Source organism: Sinohyriopsis cumingii, chromosome 9 (genome assembly GCF_028554795.1).
Source record: "Sinohyriopsis cumingii isolate HCF-2022 chromosome 9, ASM2855479v2, whole genome shotgun sequence".
Classification (NCBI taxonomy): Eukaryota; Metazoa; Mollusca; class Bivalvia; order Unionida; family Unionidae; genus Sinohyriopsis; species Sinohyriopsis cumingii.
This window is the reverse complement of record NC_142969.1, coordinates 98,272,286-98,294,295: the sequence shown is the minus strand read 5'-3', so window position 1 is coordinate 98,294,295 and position 22,010 is coordinate 98,272,286. Positions and strand designations below refer to the sequence as shown.

Genomic DNA, 22,010 nt, shown 5'->3' with positions numbered 1-22,010 from the left:
TTTGAAATGGAAATTTTAAAAATTAGCCATTAAAGAGCATTTATAAATACACTCACGTGTATATGAATAGTTACTATGATATTGCATATTTTATTTTTTGTTTATTTATTGAAGGACAATATGTATACTCACCTGTTTCCAGTGACTGTGTATCGAAACCAGGCCTTAGTTTTGTGGCTCAAGTTCTCGCTATGCCAGGATCGTTTTGCTTTAGCTTTCTATATTTCCTGAATGGGTCGGATCAAACTAGTCTCCAGTTGTACATTCACAGTCTGTCCGATGACTCTTTGATCTGGAGAGTGAACGGAAGTAAAATTAGTAGCTGGGGCTTGGTGTCCATTTATCATCAGGAGAAGTCCGATGGATTTACGTTTGAGTTTAAAATGTACACAGATTGTATAGGAGAAGCAGGACTGGATAATATCTCAGTCGAGATTGGACAATGCCAGGGCAAGTAATCTCTCTCTCTCTCTCTCTCCTGTTGCACAAGGAAAAAACCACATATCAGTATTGTAACAGTTTCTTCATTTACAAAATTGTCTATTACGAAATACAGAGATGATGCAGTAAATTGTACTACTTTTCCTGACTTGGTGTATTCCTAATCACATGACACCGCAAGAAAGTACACGTAGTTTATTATTACCACAAACACAGCTAAACAATTTTTAAAAAATTGTGGGAACAAACTTCATCTAGTTGTATAATAAAGTCATCATTTTAACTCCTGTTGTCCAGATGTTTAGCTATGATATTTAATGTTCTGAAGTAGTTTTTTGCAGACAAACTGAAATGATATACGTGCTCAATCAAGAGGGGCCTGCAGTTTACTTTTTAACATTGTAACTAATATTCTTCAGTGAAAATGCTATTATTGTAAAAATATGAAAATGTAAAAGAGTATTACATGTCACGAAAATATATTTCAACCCCGTTGAATAGGTATAACTTTATAGTTTTGGACAAACTACTTCACCAAATGTAAAACGATAATGAAAAAAGTTGACAACAGAAGAGCTCAGTTACTTTGAGCAGCAAGCAGCAAAATTAATTCAAATTTCAGCTAGATGTTTAATTTGGAATAGTCTGTGACATACGAATAAACGCCTGTGAAAGTGGTCATTTTTGCAAGTCTCAGGGTAGTTTTCTGCAAGACATTGTGGGTATAGCTAGTACAATACGATACTGTCATTAGGTTACCCCTATATCAACTAGAAGATTTGCAAATGAGAGCTCAATAGAAAGTTATACCAATAATTAAATGTAAGAAATTATACAGTGTCTTGTAAAGAAAGTTCCAGTTTTACTGAAATTTATGTTATATAAACTGTTATATAAACTGTCGTCTGCTGTCGTGGTCAGCGGTCGTTTTAGATTTAGACCAACTCCTTCTATACCCAAGACTTTATTACTTTTACCATGAACGAGAAGGCGAGTGCGTACGCTATGGGGCAATAAACAATAAAAATAGCATAGCGTCCACTAATGAGTTTGATAAAGACTTTTTCAAACTCATGAGCAATTAAGTATTCGGTAAAACAATGGAGAATCTTGATCAAAATTATTCGTGTTTACAGTGAACAATACTAGCTTCTAAGGCTTATTACTGACCCTGCATTCGAGTCCCCAACGATATTTGATGGTGGACATTGTTGCCCTACAAAGTAAAAAGTTGACACTGAAGCTGAAAAAGCCTAGTGTGTTGAAATTGTCGAAGCTGCTGACGTACTATTTTTTTACAGCAAGATCAAACCGTGATACGACAGCAACATCAAGATACCGTACAAGGATGCGGATGACGTGTACGCGGACATAGCAGAACCAATATAATAAAGCGATTTTGATACCAACGAGTACCTGACAGATCATCCATTGCTTGACAACATTAGGAAACGAATGCGCTGGCAAACCAATTGAAAAATATTTGGGATTGCGCCCCAAAATGTACTCCATTTTAGGAAGAGAATAAAAATTAAAAAGAGGGCAAAAGGAGTTGCATGTGTGATTTTTGAAAAGGACATTCGGCATCAGAGATTGTAAATACTTCGACGGATCATTCTGGATCAGTGGCTCCACATTTCCAATCTTTCGGCTCATCCGGATCATATATGTACCACACGAAATTGTTTTCGAGTGATTCTATCAGTAGTGGTTGTAAAATCATTTCATGAATAACGGTGACAGCCTTATGTAGAATCGCTCTGCTTCTTTGTATTTACTGACAATATGTATAATACTTATCTCGTACGTGTATGTGCGCAAAAGACTCCGTACTTTATCATGTGGAAGAAGCAAAAGAGCAGGCTATTATATTTTGTTGGGCATTTTTGAACATCAAACCACCCACAAGTAATCATTCTTGGTGCGAGTAGGTAAATTTGCTATGACGCTTGCCTAATCAACCATACCCGAGCAATCCCACTGGTGACATCTGCTACGTTCGCTACCATTCAACGGCAGCTGCACCTTTCCAATACCCGCGTGGCATGTGGTATTTTTTGGATGAAGCCTTCTCAATCACTAGGCTTTACTTATTCATGTTTGCTTGTCTATTATATCAATATATTTTACCTCCAATCAGCAGACTTTTGTCAGTCTCCATAAATAATCTTAGCCTTCATACCAACGTTTGTAACCCATCTAGCGATTCGTTCTCCTATACTAGGATTAACTGCATTAAAGTCATGGATGAGATTTGTATCAACGGGTGACGCACCATGAGGGAGCCAGATGTATTTTTCACTAGGATATTTGCCCCATGGTGTCCCTGGTAACTTTGGTAATGAAGCATCAGTATCACCGCCTACGTTTTCTTAGACCCAGAGCTTTCAGCGAGATCGCTTTTCCGACCAACCTTATATCTAAAATGTCTGACAAACGTGAACATTTTTACTTCAGACCGAACACAATTCAAGCAATCAACCCTGGGCTATAACGTGTTTCAACTAGAGTTGGATTTGCAGTACTTGTTTTTACGCGGTATCCCACACACTATAAAGGCACGATTGTGTTATATACAACTGTTGTATTATACAACAATTGCACGACTTTCAACATAGGACCACTAAAATGAAAAAAAAAATAAAATAAAATACAGTGATGCATTTACCATCATTGACCATTCCTCTAAGGTAAAGCCGAACGTGCGGTGAAATATGACATGTAACATGGTGATGATATTTAGCGCCGAATTCAGTTCGCTCGTTAATCATTGACCCTGCTGGATCAGAGAAAACCGTACTGATGTTGATTATGTTTTGACATGGATAATGTGGGGTCGCTTATACGTGATTAAACCGTCGACTTAAGATCAGAGAGTTTACAGTAGCGCTTAAGCTCTCACTAGGAGGTAAATCGTTCACCCTTAATTTCTTTTCAACAATCGATTGGGCCGTATACAATGATACAATGTTTGAACACCAAGAAAATCCCTCGAGAATATTTTGCAGAGGCCGTCACAAAACACAGACGTGATCTATGTAATGCAGCGATACGCACACGTACCTAAAGTAATTCAAGATAACTGAAACATATAGATGATATTTCCCGGCATTGATGCCCATGGTTTTGCAAACATTCAATGGAGTTGGTGTGTCGCCGACCACATATGGAACGAGTTTCATAATATGTTTTGCGGAAGTCACCAATGACCCTTATAGTTTCCTCACAATCGATTTGACTGGTGGGCCATGCAAGTATCGTCGGTTGGGACACGAATGCGTTCACGCGAACATGTCTCACGCAGGCACCTGACAAAGCAATTTAACAACCACAACAAACATATACAATGATTAAATTAGCCAACAATGCTATAGCAGAGACTGCTGACCGACGTCGCAAAGCCGAGTGCAATCAACTGGAACTTTTGCGCGAATACATGAATATACGCGAACGTGTCAAATTTTTCTTCCGTTGCAACAATACGAACGGGAAGATCTTTCACCTGGCTTCGAACAAAAGCTTGTATCGCTGATCAAACAAACAAAAGAAACTGTGGAATAAACAAACGAGTTCTATCGAAAGGGAATGGGTATTCAAGGAGTGGTGTGGATATAAATGACTATATGGTACTAAAGTTCTATGGGGAATGATCTTCATAAATTTTTGATATCTATAGAAACAGGGACTAAAATGCCAAGAATTTTGAGATAATATTATGTATAAATTCAATTTGCAAAAAAATCTCTATGGATTTGCTGTGGAGCGTATTAAAGAGGATATACCCACCAAGGAAGAAGAAGAATACTATATCTCTTCATTGGAGGAACTACCAAAACAGGGAAAATAATTTAGTGGTCTTGCACGCGTAAACTTATACGTGGGACAACTAAAGGTTTCATGACAACCAAAGCGTTCAAACCCGCGAAGAATGCATGCATATGGACCAACAACAAGTAAATGAACTCGTGGATCGGTTGGAAGCACTAGTGGGATTGGTTGACGCTGACAACAATGCACCAGAAGTAACAATTCACGCCGAGTTGATTTGTTAGCTGTTGCTCACCAATGACATCGCTAACCGTGCGACGTTAATGCACGAATTTGTTGAAGACATTGATTATATATACGACGAAAGCGCCCACGCTCATGAGTTCGAAAGCTATTGCTTATGAAACAATTTGCGTTGTACATGAAATCTATGTAGCGGTACAGTGTGTTATTGTAAGTGAAACCCCGAGCGTCATCTTACAATATCATCAATAAGGACACAATTTCACGTATTAAAAATTTCTTCAGCACGAATCACGCACACTCGAGATCGCATTGGGATCTTTGCGAGTTTATTATAGTTGACCTAATATATGATTGCAAAGTTCGGTGCTCTTGATTGTAATAACTCGTTTGTACTTTCGATAAATGATGATGCAGTCTGGCAAGAAGTTGAATTTCTTGCTGGCACGTACGATATGAAATCGATCAATTCAACGAAGAATTTTGTTACAGACTGGTAAAGAATCTGAACTTATTATACATGAACTTGAACCTAAACTCAACCCTCTCATCTAGATTAAATCTGTACCGTAAGAGGTGTACATTGCACGATCGTCAATATGAACAGTTCCCGGTTGATATAGATTATTCGCCGTGGCACCTATATCTCTTCCATGCCACAGTAACCAGTTGACGAATCTTCCGTTGCCCTCATGGACCAGATAGGCATATCTTAGATCTTCGCGGGGAAACTTTGAGAATACAGCTGTACATTTGAGATTAACTTGACATTTAAATATAATGCCAATCGTATATGGATGTTTAATACCAGTGCATGTTTTTAACACAAGAAATCCCGCTTACGAGTTATTTTATTGAAATGGCTCTGGTTATGTTATCCAATGATTTTAAAGGCGCACCAAATATAGCTGCCTTGCGCTGCATCATTCGCTAAACACGTTGCAGTACGAGTCGTTGATAGCATCAGAAACGTTGCTGCGGATCAGTTGCAATATCTGGGATTGCGAGAGGTTCAATAGATTCGTGATCGGCTAAGACGATTAGTGATTCGAACTCCAAAAGCAGTTATACTTCCACAACAGTTACACTTTGATCGATAGCATCAATGCTGCGCCATTAAACAAAATCATCATCAATTAAGCTCCATAACAACGTCAGACTGATTCATCGAAGGCAAATGCAGCAACAGGAAGCGAATTACTGTTGTGGATGGGACCTGGACTTTGGCGGCAAAACCGTCACACAAAATGGTATCAGACGAAACGCAAAAATATAAGTGATGGCAAACTTTGATGAAGTATCAGATTCCGTGGAGTGCCATTAAAGTAAGATCGATGTTAAGGAAGATTGTCAGTATTACTAGTACCCGGTGATAGCTCATGATCATGATCAAAGAGGTCGATTAGACTTACCAGTGCATGATACGTATCGGTATTTTCTCCCATGCGAGGCCTTATAAGAAATCAAAGGAAGACTGATACAAACCAACAATAATAAGTACGCCCGGGGTACTAAGATTGAATCTATCAACAACGGTGACATGACGTTGTTTACCAGCGTACGTTAGTTTTTCGATAGAATGGAAACAGAAGTATGTCTTAGTAGCGTTGATGTTGCAGCGAGAATTCTAAGAATTGCCAGAAAGATACTGTCTATGATGTTTGGTATGGATGAAAGATGAGATTATATTCAATTAGGTCATTTATCAACTTACACGGGTTGCATTGGTTTACCCGCATCCAACTGTGCTAGACAGGCCTGGTCCAGAGGGCTCTGTTTTGAAGTTTGTGTTTAAGATTAGATTTAACATATTATATCTAAGTAATGGAATCTAATCGAGGTGATGAGATGGCGGAATTGGCCGAGAAAATAATAGATACAGAGCACAGCTGCAATATAAAGTCACCAAAAGAACAAAGTTGCTCATAAAGATACAAGCATATATGTTTTGTTGTCGATTTAATTTGTGGATTTGCAGCCGCGACAGCTGCAGGTCCGAATGTTGTTGAAACTGTGACCACGGCAACTATGATAAGTACACATATTGGAATTATTATCGGGGCTATATCAATAGCAACTGATGGTTCAGGTGGTGTGGATAAAATACGTCTGCATTTATGCCTGCATTCACTGATACGTATCTGTTCAAAACTTCTCGCGGCCGCCCAAAGTAGTCTCAATATGATTAGTAATCAGTACTCTGTATCAACTGAAGACGAATCATCCATATCAAGATTGTATTGGTGGAAATGGTAAACCACCGACGACTTCGTTCACAGATATGGAACAGAGCTGCTAATGAGCAAACACAGGTAGTGGATTTAAATAGAGTGAAAATCGAATACAAGTTTGCTTGTGTATGCTGATCAGTGCAAAATTGCTTACATACCTAGACCGCACAGATAAAAAACATTAAAGTCAACAAATACTTAGAAGCTACTGATTTTTAATTCGTAAGCGACTGCTATTCACACTCGGCATACCTTAATAAACCTATGTCAACCACACCAACTATACATAATTCGCTGCTAAGCAAGTATCCTTATGCTGATTAGGTAGTTTACTTTATTTTTTGTCTGATGATTAGTTTTGTTATTTATTACCCTATAGCACATGGACTCGCGTGTGACGATTAGGGTCAATGTAGTAAGGTGTTAGCCTATCTCAGATTCCAAACGTCGATTGTAATACTACTTCTGTTATAGTCATACTTCTAACTGATATTGATTTTTATGTACGTGCTCGAAATAACAGTGCTATCAGTGTTTGAAGTTATAAAATTATAGCTTTAATTTTGCAATATTTCTGTTTAGAAAAACTAAAACGACAATCCTACTTGACCGTGCTGAACTAAACATTAAGTTGTGAACCGTATAATTCTTACGTTAATAAATATTTCCTCGAGTATTCATATAACATCTTGCCGTTTACAAATACATCAAGTTTTGATATTCTATAACAATGCATTTCCTCTCATTTTAAATAGAGGTAACTACGGAAGTCACGTCTGTCAGAGGGCAATCGACGGTTCCAACAGCTAAAACAAAACTTTCTACAGGTGAGGTGAAAGCATTGTTAATATTCTGCATGTATTATCAGAGCTGCATACAGTGGCCACTGAGGGTATTTGACAGAATTGGCAGTTAAAAATGGATGGCTTTGTATCACCTAACTGAACAAACCAAGCTATTATCCAAACTCGTTGGCGCGGAATAGTTTGTTACTATATTTTCATTTAATATTTCCATCTAAACTGATGAGGTTGATGAGGTGAATTTATGAAACTTTGTAATTATATTACATTGGGTTTACAGTCCGTAATATGGATGAGGCATTATTGAATCTTAACAGGAACATTACTGGTGGGTAAGGTCAAATGTACACAAAAATTAAATTTCCAAATATTTTCTGGCTAAATTTTGTGTATACATAATAGCAGGAAAACGCATCATATATGTAAAGTACTTTGCATTATTTCCCCATGCTCAGTTTATGGAGTTATGGGGGGGTAGTGAGGGAGTTTGGAAATGGGTGCGGATGCTATGGAGTGAGCATTAGAATATGCAATATACAGCCTGGTTATATGCAACGGCGATCATTTGAGTTAAGGATGAAAAAGAGCTAATATTAGCAAGAAAATCTGTCTCAGAAACCGGAGCAAAAAAAAAAAAAACGGAAATGTGTATGATTCCTATATTACCTGAATCAATGAAATAAAGTCTGCACTCAGTCAAGTTAAGACAGAAGTTATGCATAGATAAATGCCAATCTCTCTCGCTCTCTCTCTCTCTCAATGTATATATATATATATATATATATATATATATATATATATATATATATATATCTGTCTGTCTGTCTGCTGTCTGTCTATCTATCTATCTATCTATCTATCTATCTATCTATATATATATATATATATATATATATATATATATATATATATATATATATATATATATATTGTTACGAATCTATGATCTTATAATAGGTAACAGAAAACAATGACAGACATCAAGCTTTGTCAAATTTAACAAATAATTTATTTCCCTAGAGTACAAAGTAAAAGTGTGAAAAGAAATTACGGTATTGCATATGAAATCCCAAAATAATCCAAGAATTAGATCAGACACTAACCCTAGTAAGTTAACGTTCAGATTAAAACGCAGTAGTGAAGTGGGATACCCTAGCCTCAATGGGAAAATACATTACAGACCCCCGGGACACTCTAGCCTCAAGGGTTTTTAGCTCACACTGGGATAATCTAGCTTCAAGGTTTTATAGCACATCCTGGGTCACTCTAGCCTCAAATGTCGTTCGGTTTTTCATTCTTCTTGTCTATGGTGATTCCTTTGATCCGGTTTATCTCCACTGCATCTGCCTCCTTGGTTGCTTCTGTTTTATTAATTTATTTTTGCATTCTTGTCCCTTTGGGATGCCTCTGCTTGTTGAATATTATTCACAGTCAGTTGCTGTTGTTAATGTTATTACTGGCTGGTTGAGGCGGGCCTCCGTAATTGTTTTCCCACTGATATATTGCATATCTGCTGTTGCAACTTTAGTGGGAGTACTAGTGGTGCCGACATTACTAGAATATTTCTTCTGCGAATTCCTCGGTAACTCGAATTGTTGTCTATTTCGTGGTCTTCTGTACGTAGGTCGTCTCTGTAGGCCACGTCTCCAGTTATCGTTGTTTGAACCTTCGTCACAAATTAACAAGAAGGCCATCCTTCCATCCTGCTGCGATATTTAATTATAGACCTGGTATCGCGTTCAAAGCTTGTTTTGGGATAAATATTTCCATATCTAACGTCTTTTACTAATTATTGTGCTGCCAGCTGCTCTTTTGGTCTATACTTTGGTCAGACTGGAGACTGATTCACTTTAAACGGTTCAACCGCAAACGCGATATAAAACATCCCGACAATGTTTAGAGTCGAAACGCTAGGATAGTTTGATTTGAGGGTGTGTGAGAGATAGAAGTCAAATAACATATATCATGATATATATATGAATACAAACTACAAACGCATTTTTTCAAAACACAACATTTTTATTCAAATAACTAACAACCAATAACTAAACGTTTTTCAAAAAATCAAACAAACATTTTGTTTTCAAATAACTGTCTATTTTTGACAATGTTGACAACGTTGTGAAGTCAAGTAAGACTTCCACTGATGGAAGTCATTGGGCCATTGATGTACACTATGGATGGAAAGTCTCATGAGATCGTCTTCTTTGGCTAGACATTGACATTTCATTGTGCTAAACAAAGAATCCCATAACTCGGTAATGATGCCTTGTGCTTTCTCCAAGGGCACTTCGGATTTGAAATCTTTAAACTTCACCGTGTAAGTGTAAACCGTAGTTCTAAATTTTCTAGAGGAGCGCTTTTCTGTGTCTCGAATGTGGTAGTAATTTTCAGGGTATACTAATGCTGGTAAACTTTGGTTGTGGTGTAGAATCGCTGGGTCTGGATTCTGGCTAATTCATGTCATCGTCAAAATCGCTGGCATGAATTTGTACCAAGACTTCAGCTACTGTGCGAGACGATAAATTAAGTTTCTGTCTCTTACTTTCGACTCCTTTCTATGTGACATGATATCATTTCATCTTGACTGCAATGACTACATGTTAAACGCCATGAACCCCTTTATATCCATGTCAGAGCAAAGCATATATAAAGGGTCTGCATCATCCCTTCCAGTATTCATTTCACTCAAACCGACCAAAACGATGGAAAAGCCCACATAGATCGAACGTCTGATCAGAGCTTTCTGAGGTGTCATACGAAATTTTTCTTCAGACAAGTCGACGGACTACTAGCCCTCCTTCCGAGAAAAAAGTCAAGATACTTGCTATATCTGTAAGAAGAAAGGGCATTGGGCAACAGAGTGTCCCAACCGTCAAAAAAGCGAGACAGGTATCGGAAGAGACAAAAGTCAATGTACCTGTTATCACTTTCAAGAGAAAGGACATTGGTCTTCAGAATGCCATAATAAACAACAGGATCAAGAGGAAGAGAGTGGTTCTGAACTGGAAGAAGAGGTACCCTTCCCAAAGGAAGAACTCAGACACGTAAAGAAAGAGAAAAAGAGAAGATTAGAAAGCGAGGAGAAATTGAGGAAGAAGAGTTTCATTTTCAAGAGAAAGGACATTGGTCTTCAGAATGCTGTAAGAAACAACAGGAGCATGAGGAAGGGAGGGATTCTGAACAAAAGCAAAATGTATCCTCCCCAAAGGAAGAACTCAGACACGTAAAGAAAGAGAAAAAAGAGAAGAAAAGAAGAATAGGAGAAAGTGAGGAAGAAGAGGGGGAAACATATGAAAGTGAAGAAATTCAAAAAAAAAAAAAAAAAAACCGAAAGAGTGAACAAGACACCGAAGAAATCTATGAACTTTTTAAAGTGTTATGTTGTGTTGTGAATTGGTTTGTAAAATTTGTACCAGAACATACCAGACAGAAAATGTAAGTGTCTTGGATTTGGATTTTTTAGAATATGGATCTACACTCACTCACGCACTCACTCACGCACGTTTCATGGACAGAAAAGAGGTATTTTGAGTTTGAATAATCTTGGCAAAATGAATGATATTTCTTTTTGAGAGAAGAGAGTGGCCCTGAAAAGGATCGTTGCGTATTTGTTTGTTTAAAAGAAATCAGGAACGTGACGTAATTAGCTTTAACTGTCTTAAGCCTTTGCCATAACCAAGGCCTTCTTCTGGATTGGCTCCTGGCGATTATTTGGTAGAAATCACTAAGGGTGGTGTCGTAGATATATTAACAGGGCTGGGTTGTTTGGCTCGAGAAAGCATTTGTCTCTTGAGTCGTAATTAAGAAGTCTGATAAATTTGTTTCAGACTCCTTAACTCTGGTAAAATGTCTAATACTACCGTCAACGTTTGACTTTCACTGTCCTCCTTCTCTCATAGGCTTTGTTTCTTCTCTGCTGCTGCTTCTTCTCCTTGTCATTTCCTTCTTCTTGCCTCTTCATCTCGCTGTTGCTACTGTTGCTGAAGGACAAATACTTTTTCTGCTTCTTTCAGCTGTTGTTAAACTTTCTTCAATTCTTCTTTCTGTTTCTGTTTAAAATCCTCGATGTGTGGTAATTAAGGAGAAGGTGGCATAGGTACAGGTACCGGAACAAATTCTTGCGAAGAAGAAAGAAAATCGACTAAATCCCAATTAAAATCGACCTCTTCTGGAAGTAGGACTGTGTTGACTTTGGTTGGCGCTGCTATACCATTGCTTCTCGTCTCCACGGCCGGTGCACCCCAATTCAGTGTCTTCTTAGTTTCCGTAATGTTTCAAAACCTCTGTCGCATGGATTCAGAGCGCACAGACGCTAGCGAACCTACATAGGGAATTTGACGTCACAGGTTGCTCTCTTCGGTTTGCAAGAGAGACTCCACACTATGACTGAATGTTGTAACGTGTGTTAGGATTGGTGAAAAAACTCAATCCGTTTCGATCCGCTCTTCCCCTATAAATAACCCAGTTCAGTTCATTCCATTCACCTGTTCTCGTCACATGATGTGCACAAACGTAAAATCATCTACCCTCGTATCGTCTATGCTGTTCCCTACGGACTTGTGAAATCATCATAGGCAATTATCCTAATCACCGATACATGCGTTTGGAAAAGAAGCATTTATGTGGAGAGACAAGGTTGTTTGAAGGGAGTCCTTGTCTACGGACCAGTAGTCCGAAAAGGTTTGAGGAAGAGAAGAAGACCCATGCAATGCCCTCTGTGTTAACAGGATGATGTTAACATAAACCCAAAGACTCTTTTCAGGGTCACTCTATACCTAAAAAGATTTGCTTTCTTGCCTAAATTTGTATTGGTTAGTTGTGTTTGTATGATGTATGTTGCATGAATATCTAGAAAAGATTTTCTCTCTTGCCTAATATTTTGTTTTAGTCTGTTGTATAGTTGCTTGTGTTTTTATGATGTATGTGTTATAAATGTCTATATTCAGCCAAACGTTCTAGGGTTTTCCCCGCTTTTTATTCCCACTGAGGTCAGCCCCTTTCTACATTGTTGCTAATAGTCAGTACCCTGACGTCACCTCACCTGTTCCATTCCTATTGTCCTTATACAACAACCCCACTTTCTTTTGACGCTATACAGGCCCACGATTCCCCATGTTCAATTCCATTGAGGCTATAGTGTCCCAGGCTGTGCTAAAAATCCTTGAGGCTAGAGTATCGGGGGGTGGGGTGGGGTGGGGTCTGTAATGTATTTTCCCAGTGAGGCTAGGGTATCCCACTTCACTACTCTCAGTACACGTCCCGAAGAGATCCAGAATTGATGGAAATGAAGTGTCTGTTATAGCTTATGGCCTGCTGACGTGTCAAGAGTCTTTTGTTGAATCACAGTAATATCATTCCAGGTTTGAATATATTATAAACTACAGTGAATGTCTTTATCCAAGAATTATATCAGAGCACTTTTGTATTTCCAGAAAAAATAATCACTCCAATTCAGTAATTTGAAGAAACGAAATTACAGCCCAAACTGGACACAACTACATTTTGAAGATGCTAGATGTTAAAGCACGATTGACCAATTCCTCCCAATCACAAGATTATATAGTTCTTTACTTGACCTCAGGTCACAGTTAGAGTTTTCTAAAAGAAACCCATTAACTAATGGAAAATCATCCTTCTAGATTGATAATATGAACCTTGTTTATTTACAATACAATAACCCGTGACATTCACTTAGGAAACTCCAAAACCCTGACCCAAATCAACATATTCACTCTTTCTCGTTTGCATGAATAAATTCCTGATATTAACTTCATACACAGATAATAATGAAGCTAATATTAGTTGTTTATATAAAATGAAATAAAAAAATATTAAAAAGTCAACCAGGTCAAGACAAAATGAACTCAATTTTTGCACAAGGTGAAGCCCACCATATAATGTTACGTTACAATAGCATGTAGTGAAATAACGTTTATTTTAAAACTAACAAACAAACAATTAAATTAAATATACATAACAATATTTAAAACTTCTGATAATATTACGCAAGGAAATAATATGTATTTGTAGAAATAATGCTATAGTCCATTGGTTCCCAAAGTGGACTCTACTGCCCCCTTGTGGACAGTAGCGTTGCCTTGTGGGCGGTGGGATTATCGAGGGGGGTGCTAACGATGAATAACGCTTGTTATGAAGTAAGGGAGGGGGCGCTGAGGATAACCAAGGGAGATGTGACCCGAACAAATTTGGGAACCACTGCTATAGACTTACTAGCGTTGGGATGGAAAGCGGTTAAAGCGAGAGTATATTTGGTCTTCATTCTTCTAGCTTTGTTTAAATTAAACAGCAGATACTGTATGTGTTAAACTGTAAGGATTTGCTGCCATATTGTTGCAAAAAACCTGTTCAATAATCTTTTCGAAAAACCCCAAAGCCCAAAGTGCTTTTGATTTTACAACCTTGATAACATTGCCAGGAATTAATGTGGGTTTTATTTTTATATGCATGAAGCTAAAGTGTTACTGAAACAATAATAGATAGTAAACGTTGTTGCCAGCCTAGATCCAAATTTCACTGCTAGTTGCACTTTGTCCTTTTCAGTTGGTGCGATAGTTGGGTCAGGTGTCGGGACAGTTACGTTTGTTGTTGTCCTTGCATTAGTGACAGTCTACCTGTGCAGGTAATTTAGATTGTTTTATGTGTGTGTGTGTGTGTGTGTGCGTGCGTGTGTGTGTGTGTGTGTGTGTGAGAGAGAGAGAGAGAGAGAGAGAGAGAGAGAGAGAGAGAGAGAGAGAGAGAATGATTAGTGCACTTAATAATAGTGATTAGGCGAATTCCCAATCCCTATAATAGAATTATCAATATTATCATTACATACATTGTTAGAGTTAACAATAAGTAAGAGGTTTGTGGTCAAAGTTCATTTTTCAGTTAAAGATTGGAAAGGATTTGATAGAGAATTGATATGATAGCGTATAGCTTTGTCGAATTTAAGTACATTTGAAACTAGAAGCTCTGTGGTGTAATTTACTAGATACTACATTTTAATTGTCATCGCTAAGTACGCGCTTAAAACACTACTTTAACTGCTCATTATTTTATGTATTTAATACAGAAAAAGACGCTCGTGTAACAAGAAGGATACAAATATCGAGCTTCGTCCCTGTTCAGACGGATCTGTGAGGATAGAAGGAAATAAGGGAGCTCACTCACACGGAGAGTTTATCATCAACCCTGGCTACACATCCAGTCCAGATGTTTATCATCCAGATAACGACAGTGTGGGTAAATCTAACGTCACTAATGACAACATAGAATATGCTTCTATATGCAAGTCAACAAAACACGCCCATGGAGCAGATGACATATATGACCACATATGTGAGGAAAAGATGCCACGGTTTGATAGTACATATGACCACGTGACATCAAATTCCTATGTAGAATATGATAAGACATATTCGACGACAAAGAGCAAGCTAAATGTGTGTTGAACATACGATGACGTGACGATGTGTTCTGACGATGACTATAACAAAACATATGCGAGTACAGGAGCAAAGTCTAGCACTGATTTAAACGTATGATCACGTGACCAGCGTCACTAGTGAAACGTATGTCACCATATTAGATCAATCGCGATGATACGTATGGACGTCTGAAAACATGACGGTGTTTTGGACGAGAAATAAATACACCTCCATTTAGCACATAGTCTAATACTTGAAGTAATTAGGTATTTGAAAATGAGGAGACAATGGCCATAGGATAATGTTTGGCAGCTCGAACGTCTGCATAGGTACCAAATTGGATGGTTATTTAATGTTTAATCAAAATAATTAAGTAAATGTGTCACCAGGTCAAGACAAATGTGGACTTGATCAATCGATCGAATTGAAGGAGATTAATTTTCACGTTGCATTATTATGCGTGTATGTTTAGCAACGGTTATCATTTATGCTTCAGACTTAACTATGGTTACCATTAACATCAAGTGGCGTCATTAGGGCTGGTGTCACCCAATGTGGTAACTCATGGTGTCATCCCCGAGGACCCCCTTCCTGTACAGTAATACAAAAATGTTTTAGACAGTCATGTGCGGTAACTCAAAGTGTCACCTTCATGGACCCCTTTGCTGCAAAAAAAGTCAATTTTTTTTATAGACAGTCATTTTGGTGTCACCCCCTATGCTGGTGTCACCCGGTGCGGTCCGCACCTCCCATCCCCGCAGTCCTCTAGTGACGCCACTGTTTACATGCATGCTTGATACTTAGCAACGGTTACCATTACCATACATGCCTGTTGCTTAGTAACGGTTATCATTAACACGTATACTTGACACTTAGCAACCGTTACCATTAACAAGCATATTGCTACTTAGCAACGGTTATCATTAACAAGCATGCCTGATACTTAGCAACCGTTACCATTAACATGCATGTCTAATACTTTGGAACGATTATCATTAAGAGTCATGCTTGAAACTTAGCAACTGTTATTATTAATATGCATACTTGAGGCTTAGCAAAGGTTACCATTAGCAGCAGGGAGGGTGAACAGACCATTTTGTAGGAACGTCCAAATATTGAAAATAAGCCTTCTTACGAACGATCGAAAAAAAAAAGCGTCGACAGATTTAAAAAAGCGTTGATACTTTACTGACAAAATCTCTATGGAATTTCCAATTAATATTACTCCATTGTTGTTGGTGATTTTTTCTAGGTTATTATGCGCGTTGTTTACGCAATTACATCTTCGCGAGGTTCCACCCTCCCTGCTGCTATATTAATTAAATCATTATTATAATAAAATGGTACATCTGGAATCTCATACTGCAAGGATAGCTCGAGAACGATTAGAAGCAATCAAAAAATTTCTTCCTGTTAGAGATTCATTTAGAGAAAACCTACAAGCGCAGCAACAATCACAAGGTGAGTACGAAGAAGACACAAAAAGGTTATTTAAACCCATCACTGCAGCTACTAAGAAAGCTACAGCGGCTGTTGAAAAAATTATATGGGGAGATATTGAGGATGATGAGAAGAGGAAAAAGGGTATTTTTCCAGTATTAGAACAAACTGCAGCGCAGACTGAAAAAATAGCAAGAAGAACCAAACAAACAAAAAAGATTTTACGAGATCTTCCAACTGATATAGCTGCGGCTCGGCCTCCACCCGATGAAGAAATACTTGAGGGTATTGGAAAACTTCGTCCTGAAGTCGCCGACGTGAGAAAAGAACTTGCATCTGAACCTAAACCAGTTGAAGAAAACTTAGAATTAATTACAAGATTTAGGAAGGGGTTTGTCGAAGATATTAGAAATACTAAAAGAGAAAAATTACCCGAAACAATAGTATTTGGTATATTTAATAAATCTGATATTTTAAAACCCCGTCATGAAAAAGTAAGTGATGATAATCTTATTAAATGGACATATCGTGTATATAGAAACAAAAAACAGGCTAGAGGTCCAGAATACAAAAACATTGATAAAGAAGTAAAAAGACTTTATAAAGAGAGACTGAAACAACTAGAGCAAGAACAACTTTCCCAGCAATGAACCTTCATATCATCTTCCTCCACCGCAGCAGGAATTTTCATATCAGCTTCCTCCACCGCAGCAGGAACCTTCATATCAGCTTCCTCCACCTTTACAACGTAGAACAATTTCTGCGCCGGTAATGACATTTACACCGACATATTCACCACGTGGATTTCGAAGTGATTCACCTGGCACATACCCGGTCACCACTGAATCATTTCATCCGGTAAATCAACCACCAGTATTTAAAACACCTCAAGATGAACCTAAAAAAGGTTCTGGTTTATGTCCTGACAATATCCTCAATGACGTGTCGCGGTTAGAAGTTCTCATAGGGGGAAAACGTGCCGGAAATAACTCAGCAGAAATGACCAATGAAGCAGCTGATATTTGTCGGCGATTATTTCAGGGTGGTATCATGGATATCGGTGTTTACCGAGAACTTATCGATGAGCTCTTTGACGATTACAGTGACTAGTTGTTAGATAAATGATAAATAAGATAACATGATCATACACAATAATCATCGTAAATCCGTACAGGTCAGAGCGGTAAACTCACGATTACCAATCCATAGAGCAATTTACGGAGATGGACTTGGTGATGTTATTCAGGGATTATTTACAAGGTTAGCCCCAAAAGCAGCGCCTATTGCAAAACAATTATCGATGAAAGCTATTGATATTGTTCGTGAAAAAGCTCCTGGTGCAATTATCAATGTTGCTGGTAAGGCGTTCTTGGGGCTCAAAGATAGACTAGCACGATTGATAAGACGAAAACGACAACCAGTAAAATTACCAAGTACTGAAGTGATGCCCGCAGATGTCAGTAAAATAATAAATCAAGTGCAAATCAAAAACTAGCAGCGTTAGCAGATCGGGGACTAGGTGAATCGGGAAATAATATCTCAAGTTTGATATCAGGAAGTGGAACTTCCCGAAGTGGAATTTCCCGAACGCGGTAATCAACGTGTTAGACGAAAAGAATTACAATAAAATGTTCAAGCGCGTATCCGACGCAGCATTTGACACGGAAGCACCTGTCCTTAAAGATGAGTCTGTACGCGATTATCAGTTTTATTCTTATGACGCACAATCACCAGTTCAACGTGGAAGAATTGAACTGCAAGTTCATGACACAAGTAGATACTTTTTACCCGCTAAGGCTTTTATTGAGGTAGAAGGTACAATTGTAAGAACAAACGATGCTAATTACGCAGATGCAGTAAAAGTTGGTTTTGTCAACAACGGGATCATGGCATTGTTTAGTAACGCCACATACATGATTGATGGAAGAAATATCGAATCGATTGAGAAAGATGTCGACGTTGCTACAACAATAATAGGATTAGCAAGATATTCTGATGATTATACAAGATCAGCAGGTCCCACAATGATGTTTGTGAAAGATAATTCTGGTTACCCTGAAAGCGATCTGTATAATATAAGACGACCAAGAAATTTTGCCGGAAATGCTGATGCTGATGTGACGCCAGTAGTTCATGGTGCTAATCCAGATTTCAACTTGGGATTTTCAACACGTAAAAATATGTTACTAGGAGCCAATAGACGTTTTTCATGTACAATTCCACTATCGCATATTTTTGGATTTTGTAGGAATGTTAAAAGTGTTATTTTTGGAGCTAGACACACGGTTGTTCTTGTAAGAATTGGTGATGATAACGATGCTCTGTGGAGACCTCTTGGTGATGCTGGTAAAGTAGTATTATCGAAACCTTCACTGTGGATGTCGGTAATGACTCCAACGATCGCAGAAGAACAGCGATTAATTTCTTTCATGGACACAGGTGGTAAATCCTTGTTGTCATGGTTAACAACAAGCACGGATAGTATGCAAACTGACGTTAACGGTCAGTTTACATGGCATATAGCATCACAACAAGGTGTTTCTGCACCACGGCATATTTTTATTGCGTTTCAGACCCGTGATCGTTTTGGCTCACAAGTTCACTCTCATATGATATTTGATAAACTAGGTATCACAGATATTTCCTTACGGATAAACGGACAACAAGAACCAACAGAGAATATACAACTAAATTATGAACAAAATCATATAGGACGTGTATATCATCGTTTGATGTCATTCATGGGACGTGATCAAAATATAGATACTGGGTTGCAAATATCACAATATAATTTCAGAACTTTGTATCCGATTTATTATTTTTCACTGGAACATCTTGATCTATCAAAACAATCTGTCGTTGATATACATCTTAAAGCAACGTTAAATACAGGTGGTGGTGTTGATTATAGAGCAATCGCGGTTATACTTAGCGATAAAGCAATGTTACTTGAAGGTGGTAGTGGTCGAATGAGAGTCGTTGATGCACCAGTGGAAAATCTTTAATCATTATTTGGAGCGTGGTAAGTATTTATCATAAAATGTCATACAGTCATGTTAATGTTGTTCTGACTCCCGGTCAAGCAAAAATATTACAATCAAAAAACGCCAACAAATGCGGAACAAAAATATCACTAAAGTGAGATCAAATTTCTAGTGGCGGTCCAAACAAATTATCGTTGACAAATAACCAGAGTAAACATTTCAATAAAGCCCTAGAATCAAAAACCGGGGTTCAATTTCATCTTTCTCCGAGCGCCATCAAGGACATGGTTAAAACAGGTGGTATTTTTCCACTTCTCGCGGCTATTCCAGCGTTAATAACTGCTGCCGCTCCAGCCGTAGCAAAAGCAGCCGCGTTAGGTGCTGTTGGAATGGCTCTAAAGAAAGCAACAGGAAAGGGATACAAAAAAAGGGTGCGGCCTAAGATTGCCGGGATCTCGTTGGGGAAGAGGTCTGAGGCTTCAAGGAACACGTTAAACGTTCCAGCATCAAATTTTGATTTACTTGATGCTGCTAAACGATTAAAAATAAAAAACCTCAGAGGTGTTTTTATGCGAGATCAATTACCGAAACAACCGAACAAACTCGAAACAGGTATTATTAATCTTGACTCAAATTCATGACCCGGTACTCATTGGGTATCATACGCGGTTGATCCACGTGGAATCGTTTATTTTGATTCATATGGGTTAGCTCCACCTATTGAATTTATCAAGGATGTTGCACCACTTCACGCGCAAGTTTGGTATTCAACGCTACCCACACAAACAATGACAGATCCGCCAATATGCAGCCGTGAAGTAATTAATGTACTTAACGCTATATCAAAATCATCCAAACCACCACATAAGGTCGTGCATGATTATACAAGCAACCGCTTCGTTGCGCGTAAAGCGTTTTAAACAGATCTTAGATTATAATGGTTGATATTTACGGAAGAAGATCTTCCCGCGTTAACAAAAAGTCCGATGACATTGATCTGTTGAAGTACGCGACTAAAGATAAACTCGCTGTTATTATGAACCTGGCTGGAGTTGACCCAGATGAGGTTGTTATTTTTCAGGATCGACATGGTAAACTAAAAACAGCAATATCAAATGGAATGATATAATTCGACGAGTACTTGGTGTAGTTACGGATAATATCCCTGTGTTTACTGACAGCGGAAAAATTAGGGATTCGAGTATATCGTTTACAACCATCAGAGATCAAATTGCAGCAAGTGTTGCTAATCGCATAAAAAATACCGGTGACACAGTGATGGGAGAGCTCAACATGAACGGGAATAAGATAGTAGTTTTAGTGGATCCAACATCCAACGAAGACGCAGCAACAAAAAAGTACGTTGACGTCAACTACAACACCGCAGATGGTAAGTTATCCACGTTGCGGGCCGAGTATGACGTTCACGTAGGCGCTTTTGTAAGATTTCGCAGAAACCATCAAAAAACCGATGAATCTATGGATAAATTCTTCGGCACTCCGCACGTCGTTGACGTAAAACTCGTTGATATCAATACGAACATCGACACGATCAAACAAACACAGCAAAACATCGTAGCGGGGATTCCTGAGATCGTTAACAAAACCAGTTTGATTAAAATTCCCAGCGGTGTTACTCCCGGGCATATTACCAACATAGCATACACAGTATCATCTGGATTCGCAACATGGTCTCAGCAGAATAATACTATTAAATATACCGCAATAGTCACTGGTGTGTACAGGCTATCTGTGTTCAGTGCTGCAAAATTTGAAATATTTACAACGTATCCATGGCGTCATTCAACTGATAGGTTTTCCGGGGTTGTATCTGTTGTATTAAATAGCGGAAACGAAGAAACATTTATTCTGGAAGCAGCTGATAAGAAATTAACCGCAACATCTTTCTGGTGGTGTTTGGAATTTGTAGCTGAAACACCTCAATTGGTTACTGCATAAAATATAATGAGTACCTCAATCGACGTTCAGAAATTTAGGTATAATCAAGCGTGTGAATGGCAGGCATCGTTAAAAGATCGAGTCGAACAATATGCAGTAAAAATAAAGAAATATCGACGACGACTAGTTATCGTCGACGTGATCGTTTATTCAGTATCAGCTGTTGTTGCTGGAACTGATGTGATATTATCAGCGGTGACAATGATGGCACCAGTAGCCGTAACTATTTGTATTTCAGCAGCAACAACTATTGCAGGTGTGCTTAATATCATTACAAAAAAATATGCACCTGCATGAATGAAAAATTATCCGATTACATGATACAATTACACACAGCGACGGTCGCATACTCGAAGTTATCTTCGTTGTTATCAGCAAGTCTCAGTGATGGAATTATATCTGATTTTGGGTTTTCTGAGACGATTAAAATATACAACTGCGCTGGTATTAAAGGTACAAGTATTAATAATGACGGAGCTACTCCAGCAGATCGTGACAAACACAACCCCGCACAAGACCACGATGATTTCGGTAAGCTCGACTAATCCCGAATTTAGTGTTAATTTTCCAACTGCGATTCGCGCGAATGAAATCGCGTTAGCACAGTTACGAGTATAGTACAGCTGGCCAAACATCAGATCGAAATCATTTGATGGTACACCAGCAAATAATTCACTTGTATTTGCTAATAAAAACAAACCAGATGGA

At 38.3% G+C, this 22,010-nt stretch overlaps 2 protein-coding genes across 3 annotated transcripts in view; both read left to right on the top strand.

Annotated features, from left to right (window-relative positions):
• Positions 1 to 14,943, top strand: part of LOC149792308 (MAM and LDL-receptor class A domain-containing protein 1-like) — a 46,875-nt gene extending 31,932 nt beyond the window's left edge. Inside the window, exons 5-7 of the mRNA XM_089969556.1 lie at positions 115 to 450; positions 14,051 to 14,129; positions 14,565 to 14,943. Of these exons, the coding sequence (XP_089825682.1) occupies positions 115 to 450; positions 14,051 to 14,129; positions 14,565 to 14,943 (794 nt within the window). The remainder of the gene's footprint in view (positions 1 to 114; positions 451 to 14,050; positions 14,130 to 14,564) is intronic.
• Positions 7,392 to 21,652, top strand: LOC149792307 (uncharacterized). Of its 2 annotated transcripts, none has more exons than XM_089970881.1 (3): positions 7,392 to 7,510; positions 14,051 to 14,129; positions 14,565 to 21,652. In XM_089970881.1, the coding sequence occupies exon 3, from the start codon at positions 17,988 to 17,990 to the stop codon at positions 19,362 to 19,364; it is 1,377 nt and encodes a 458-aa protein (XP_089827007.1). In that variant the 5' UTR covers positions 7,392 to 7,510; positions 14,051 to 14,129; positions 14,565 to 17,987; the 3' UTR covers positions 19,365 to 21,652. Both variants share the same exon structure in this region, with proteins under 2 accessions (XP_089827007.1, XP_089827008.1).
• Positions 21,653 to 22,010: the final 358 nt, after the last annotated feature.